Source organism: Mesocricetus auratus, unplaced genomic scaffold, assembly GCF_017639785.1.
Source record: "Mesocricetus auratus isolate SY011 unplaced genomic scaffold, BCM_Maur_2.0 Super-Scaffold_100007, whole genome shotgun sequence".
NCBI lineage: Eukaryota > Metazoa > Chordata > Mammalia > Rodentia > Cricetidae > Mesocricetus > Mesocricetus auratus.
In genome coordinates this window covers 76,437,933-76,444,832 of record NW_024429191.1, presented here as the reverse complement: position 1 = coordinate 76,444,832, position 6,900 = coordinate 76,437,933, and the positions used below count along the sequence as shown (strand labels likewise).

Sequence of the window (6,900 nt, the reverse complement as noted above, 5' to 3'; positions counted from 1 at the left end):
TCTTCATGGCCACACCCACCCTTGCAGACATCTTCAGCTCAGGAGCCAAGCCAGGCAGGGAAGTGTTCCCAAGGATGATAGCGAGGAGATAGAGCTCATTAAGGGAAAGCCAGCCAAGGCAGAACTTGAGTTCTGACCCAGCTCTCTGCCTGTAAAAGGCATGGTGTCATCCTCCTGGGTGGATAGCTTTGTGGAGATCTCTTCACAGTGGTGAAGACCAGCCCTCTGCACATGCTCAGTGTCCCTAGCTGCAGCTCATCTGCCCCAGCCCCGTCATTTGCCCCCTCTCTCCCCCTGACTCATGCTCCATCTTCCCCAAGCTGTGGCTTCAAGGCAGGGACAGTGCATTTTCACTGCTGTGTCCCTGTCATGTAGCTCAGGGCATACAGAGTGGCACCCAGGTCGGTCAGGGTGAGCCAGAGCGTCTCCTCCCAGCACTGGCCTCTCCTGCCAATCACCAGCACCTGGCCAGGAATCAGCCAAACCCAAGAAGGAAGAAAGACATTTACTGGATTCAAAACACTTTATTATCCTCAGGCTTGGTTACAGCGAGCAAGTGCGGCCCACAGGGAGGGTAGACCCGTCTCTTTCTGTGCCGTAGCCATCCCCTCCCCCACAGGGTTCCTCCTGCCTTTCCCCTCTCACACTCCCAGCCCAGCAAGGCCCTCAGAAAGAATCCAGTAAATTCCAGGGCCAAACCTGGCTGCCTCTGCTTCAGGCCCTTCATTCCTATGGGGACAGGGAAACCTGGCTGACCAGAGCAAGGGATGCAAGAACCCAGTTTGGGAACACTGCTGTTTAAATATTAAACAGGGTTGTCTTGTCTCCCAAAAGGGAGACCTCCTGATGCTGCCGTGGCCCCTTACTCGGGGTGGTAGAGCTCACTGTGGCCCTTTGTACCACCACAGAGCTGGGTGCCTAGAGCAGCCTCAGGAATCAATACTTGGTATTTACCTATCTCCCTCCAGCCCTGGGGACAGGAGGACACAAGAGCTTGCCCTCACTGCTACAAGCAGGAGAACAAAACTCAAGAGTGGAGAGAAGGGCCTAGAAGCTTGGAGCTCCATTTTCTCTTCTCCGTCTTTAAATAGTAGGTTTAAATAAGCATAAATATTAAATAGAGATAAATAAACCGGATGCAAAGGGCTTTGCTCAGGCCTAGACCAGGTGGTTCAGTGCGCAATGGGCTGTCTCCAGGAAGGTCTGCAGGTGGGAAACGGTCAGGACACCTCCCGCCCGGCGCTGGAAGGCAGAGGTGAAGGTTGGCAGGGTGCTCTGGGTGGGCTGCACGGTGGGGGCCACCCCCAGGGTTTCCATCTGTGGGGAGGAGATGAAGTTGGGGATCATCCTTACTGTAGGTAAGGGAGTTGGTAAGCTGGCCTGTGGAGCTCGCTACCAACAGTAATTTCTCACCTCAAGGAAGCAGGGAGTAGATGTGGGGCTCCCCATACATACAACAGGCCTCTGAGATCCTCCAGGGTGCCCAGGCGCGCTGGTGTGACCCTACCCCCACCACTCTTACCCCGTTGCTGCTCCAGATGAAGCTCACCTGCTGCCAGATGGTGGTGGCAAAGTTGGCAACATCCAGCTGTAGCATGTCTAAGGTGGGGGCCACCTCGGGGGAGATGCCCGCTAGGGCCTGCAGGAGGCCTTGGTAGAGGAAGAGTCCACTGTGGAGCTGGCTCAGGCACTTTGTCTGGGGACAGCAGGAGGGTTGGGCAGTGTGCGAGAGGACACCCCTTCTCTCCAGGAGCCCTAATACCAGGACTCCTCATCCTCCCCCTGGTCCCCCTTCCCTCCAAATACTCACCGGCTGCAGGGCCTGGATGGAGCAGCGGCTGAGAGGCGCCTGCAGGATGCCCAGAGAGTGACCAAGCAGCACCAGCTCCTCCGGGTGGCACAGCTTGTAGGTAGCACACTGTAGACAGAAGGATGCTGAAGGGCACTGGCCTGGGCCACGCTGATTCTCCCTCCCAAGTCCCCTCATCGTCCACTGATGTCTCAGCTCCCAGTGACCCTGCTACTGTCCCAAACAGAGGGTCCCACTGCTGCTGCCTCTCATTTTTCCCATGTCCCTGTCCTCAGTGTTTTGTCGGGATTCCGGGGATGGAATCCAGGCCCTGTGCACACTAGGCAAACGTTGCCCCTACTCTTTCCCCCTAGCCTGCTCCCCTCCTGTTTGCCCTCCTGTGCCCTCCCTACAGGCCTTTCCTCACACCTGCCGCATTAATTAACTCACCAGCTGCTCCAGCAGCTCCGAGTTCCTGGTCTGGATCTTCCTCACTTGCTCCAAGGACTTCAGCAGGAAGCTCTGGGGCCAAGGCAGGGGTGGTGGCAGAGAGGTGACAGAGACCAGGGGGATGGCTTCTTGTCCTGTCCAGAGTGCGCTGTGCCACAGTAGCAGCTGTAGGGCTGGCAGCAGACGGACAGGGTTGAGACACTCGCCACTCCAGCCTCCCTCCTCTCCACGCCCAGGGCAGGTAACAGGGCCACTCACCCATCAGCTTCCTGCGGCTCTGGGCAGAAAGTTGAGCCATGGATTGATTCGGGGTGATCTGAGCTGCAGCTCTGGGTTCTGTCAGAGCCTTGCTCCCGGGGGCTTTTATACAGAACCCCATCAAGGCCTGGGAGGAAATTACCTGCGGCTGGGGCAACTCAGGCTTAGTAATAATTTCCCAGGATTTATGCAAATTTTCTTCTGTCGCCCAGGACAATGCAGGGGGTTGGGGAAAAGCTGTTTTGCGAAATTTTGTGAAATCGGGGAATCTCTGCTCCTTCCTGACGTCTCGTCCCCCCAAACTCTCTTCCTCCAGCCACACCCAGGCCTGAATTGCTCGAGGGTGTTTGATCTGAGTAGTCCAGTAAGGCTGAAGGCTACAGAGGGAACTCAGTCAGACATTGGGAAGGTTCAGGCCCCCAGGTGGCTCCTGTCTCTCCACCTTCTGCCAGACACACAGAGGTAGCCAGTACTCTAACTCTCTGCCCCTTCTCCTGTGATTCTTAAGATACCTTTACCTGGGGCAAACATTCTGAGAGAGGAGGAAAAGCCCATTGTTCTCATTTTGTACACATGAGCTCCCAGGCGGCTGGCTGCCTCCTTCAGTGCCAGGAGCCCTGGACAGTACCCTAGGGTATTGTTGTCGGTGCCCACTCCGCATTTGGATAAAAACAAAATGATCCAGCATTCAGGCTGTCCTGTCCCAGGCTGATTAGCTGGGAACTCCCCAATACCCCCCACAATGACTCATTCACTTAAACCCCTGGATCCCGGCAGAGAGGCCAGAGGAAACCGGATGTCTGTCTTGAATGAATCAAGACCCTTTGGGGCTCTTTACCCACCTGACCTTGCCTGTCTGTTTCCCCGCATTACTCTCCCGGCATAGTACCCTACCGTAGAGGGTCTAGGGGATCTGGAGTCGGGGACTGGGACATGCAGGGTCCCGGAAGATCGCTATACCATAGAATCAAGTGATCTGGCTTGAGTGGACACAGGCTGGGGCGAGAAAGGAGAAGATGCATCTCTAATCCTACAACTCTGTCCAGTGTTAACTCTGGAAGAGACCTTGAGCTTTCAACCCTGTGAACTGGGCCACGGAGAGAAATGCCTTGCCCAGTCATGAGTGATTGGAGGGGTCTGGAGAGATGGCTCAGAGGTTAAGAGTGATTGGAGGGACATCCCAGCCTCTGTTTCAGTCCCAACAGGGTGTTACTGGCTAAAGAGGAGGCGGGTCCACTTGTCTGACTGATCGACTCTCACTTTCTGAGCTAGTTCACGCCCACCTTCTGGGCCAAGGAACAGAGACATCTTTGGATGCTGAGGCATAGCTGACTGGGCGGGGCCATTCCTGGGGCTAGGGTGCCCTCTGGTGGCCACAGTCATGGACATCATCTGCTTGGGAAGACAGGGCAAGAGATTCCTACTCCTTTTTTTTTTTGGTTTTTCTGGTTTTTCGAGACAGGGTTTCTCTGTGTAGCTTTGGAGCCTGCCCTGGCACTTGCTCAGTGGTTCTCAATCTGTGTTTTGTGATCCCCAGGGGTTGCATGTCAGAAACTGCATAGCAGATATTCACAATTCATAACAGTGGCAAAATTACAGCTATGAATTTTTAAGTAGCAATGGAATAATTTTATGGTTGGGGGGAAGTCAACGCAACATGCAGAAATTACAACTGCTGCTAGTTGCTAACCAGAATTCAGTGGTTAAGACTCTGTCGCTGAAGATGCCACAGGTTCTGGTCACAAGACACAGAAATCAAGCTGGAACTGACCTGATGGCTTCCTCCCTGCTGCCTAGAGCCCACAATGCATGAAGGCGCTTCGCAGGCTGCTAAGAGAGCTGTCACCCCTGTCTCCCTCAGCTATGGTCTTCGCATGTTGTACTACCGACTGGCCAGGCAAAACGTGAACCTAAGGCCTCCAGGATGCAATTGTGGAGCAACCAAAGGCTTCCTGTTGGGTTTGAGGCTGGCTCTACAGGAGGGAGTCTTCTCTAGTGCTGGGATCATGGTCAATGTCTATGGCTGGGAAGTCATAGGACCCAGCAGGAAAGCTACCAATCTTGTTCTGCTGTCTAGACATGATGTGCTCATCCATCATTATGCACCATCACTGCCCGGTGTAGTTGCCCGCCAAACAATGATTTTTATGCCCATAGATCGTCAGTTTCGGTCAGAGAAGCTTCTTTTGGTAGGAGACATTGGTAGTGTATCTTAGCCGGTCAAAGTGCTGAGAATAAGTGACTGCCGGATGCTTGGCCATTAGTGAGACAACTGTGTCTCACTTGGCCATTAGTGAGACTACCCAAGGCCCAGGGGTCACTGGAAAGGACAGAAAGAATGCAGAGCTGGAGGAAAGGCTGTTACACAGCATTCTCCTGAAAATGACATGACCATAGCCACTGCACTGTTTTTTATTTGTTCTTTTATTATTTTTATTTTATGTGCATTGGTGTTTTGCCTGCATGTATGTCTGTATGAGGGTGTCAGATCCCCTGTAACTGGAGTTACAGATAGTTGTGAGCTGCCATGTGGGTATTAGGAATTGAACTCTGGTCCTCTGAAAGGCCAGCCAGTGCTCTTAACTTCTGAGTCATCTCTCTAGCCCTTGTTTTAGTTTTCAAGACAGTTTCTCTTTTCTCTGTGTAAGAATCCTGGCTGTCCTGGAACTCGCTCTGTAGACCAGGCTGACCTCAAACTCACAGAGATCTGCCTGCCTTTGCCTCCTGAGCATTGGGATTAAAGGCGTGGATCGCCACCTGACTGCTTACAACTGTTGTAATGGTTACCTGCATGAGTCTGGGCCTGGCATCCTATCAGAGAAGGGGCTCATTGCACCCCCAGGGGATTTATCAGCAGTTTATGGTCACTGGGGGGAGGAAGAGATTGTTTTCTTCAGTAGCCTTGGCAAGGTGCCCATGCCTGTAATAAGTTTTCTGAGTTATCCTAAGAATCCTAAGGAGCCTGGTGGTGGTGGTGCACTCCTTTAGGCAGGTGGATCGGAGTTTGAGGCCAGCCAGGTCTACATACAGAGCAAGTTCCAGGCTGTACAGAGAAACCCTGTCTCCAACAAAACAAAACAACCCCCTCAAAGCAAAAAACCCCAAAACCAAAACTAAAGAAATTCACTGATCACCAAAAAATGACGGGAGAATAGAAAGGGGACAGGGAGGATGAGCAGGAAGGAAATAAGGGGCAAATGTGGTCAAAATATATTATATGTACTCTGCAAGTGTCACAGTGAAGGCTATTGTTATGTATGGTTAATGTATGCTAATAAAAACAAGGAAGTTCATGATCAACCTCAGCTATTAACAAGTTTGAGGCTAGCCTGCGCTTTATGGTGTGTGTGTTTAAAATTCTTCCATATTTCATGTGAGTGATTTGCTATCATGTACGTGTGTGTACCCCAGTGACAGCTTGGGTCCCCTAAGACTGGAGTTGGGGATGGTTATGAATTAGGTTCTTTGCAGGAGCAACAAGTTCTTAACCAGTGAGCCATCTCTCCAGCCCCCTTGTCTATGATCCTAGATGTGCATTTTTGCGTTTTTGATATTACACATAATCTGAGCCTGTATGTATAGCAAGCTCAGCAGCCTGGGCCTTTCTTACCTGCTTAGCGTCTGGCTGTAGTTAATGTTTTTTTGTTTGTTTGTTTTTGAAACAGGGTTTCTCTGTAACACTGGCTGTCCTGGAACTCTCTCTGTAGACCAGTCTGGCCTTGAACTCAGATATCTACCTGCCTCTGCCTCCTGAGTGCTGGGAGTAAAGGCATGCGCCATCACTGCCCGGTGTAGTTTACGTCTTCTGGTAATGCCCAGTATCACAGCTCATGGTTACCACCTGATCCAGAGTAAACCCTCTCCTGGTTTGGTGAGTTTAGGATTTTGAGTTTGTCATTGTTACAGTTGGTCCATTTGCCAAAATTTTCTGGCTCTTCCATTTTTTTCCATCAACCTCCTTGCTAGTTGGAAGTTTAAGACCAGCCTGTTCTGTGTAGCCAGCTCCTGGCCCAACAAAACTACATTGTCTCAGAAAGCAAAACTATAGAATATTTAAAACAGCAATGAACAATTTGAACACAGGGATAAGATCATCTACAAAGATGGAGTGGAGAGCTGGAGGGACTTCCATCTCATGTAAGCAACTTCATGTGTTTTATGATACCGAGGTGGCATTAGCTTGAAGAATGTAACAATGCTGGGTCACTGTGACCAGGGCTGGCATCAGAAACCAAAGCAAAGACCAAAACATATTGAGTGAATTGTTTCTGGTGAGGTGTGTCAGTGTGCATTCCCCAACAAACAGTAAGTAGCCCAAATGTCACACTGGGCACTTGGGTGGCTACTGAGGCAAGAAGCCCTGCCCTAAAGGAGCTGACAGACAGCTAGCAAGACAAAGCTTT

General features: G+C 51.5%; 1 protein-coding gene across 1 annotated transcript; it reads right to left on the bottom strand.

Moving 5' to 3' along the window:
• Positions 1–522: 522 nt before the first annotated feature.
• Positions 523–3,255, bottom strand: Csf3 (colony stimulating factor 3). Its single transcript, XM_005076035.3, has 5 exons — positions 2,498–3,255; positions 2,240–2,412; positions 1,811–1,918; positions 1,550–1,696; positions 523–1,317 (listed from the first exon to the last, which is right to left on the bottom strand). Exons 1-5 carry the CDS (start codon positions 2,616–2,618, stop codon positions 1,159–1,161), a joined length of 708 nt encoding a protein of 235 aa, XP_005076092.2. The 5' UTR covers positions 2,619–3,255; the 3' UTR covers positions 523–1,158.
• Between the last annotated feature and the right edge of the window lie 3,645 nt (positions 3,256–6,900).

Coding starts and splice junctions, on each gene's coding strand:
- Csf3 (XM_005076035.3), bottom strand. CDS start 2,618: ATGGGGTTCTGTATAAAAGCCCCCGGGAGCAAGGCTCTGACAGAACCC. Junction 2,413..2,497: donor GAGCCGCAGGAAGCTGATGG/GTGAGTGGCCCT, acceptor GTCTGCTGCCAG/CCCTACAGCTGCTACTGTGG. Junction 1,697..1,810: donor CCATCCAGGCCCTGCAGCCG/GTGAGTATTTGG, acceptor TGCTGTCCCCAG/ACAAAGTGCCTGAGCCAGCT.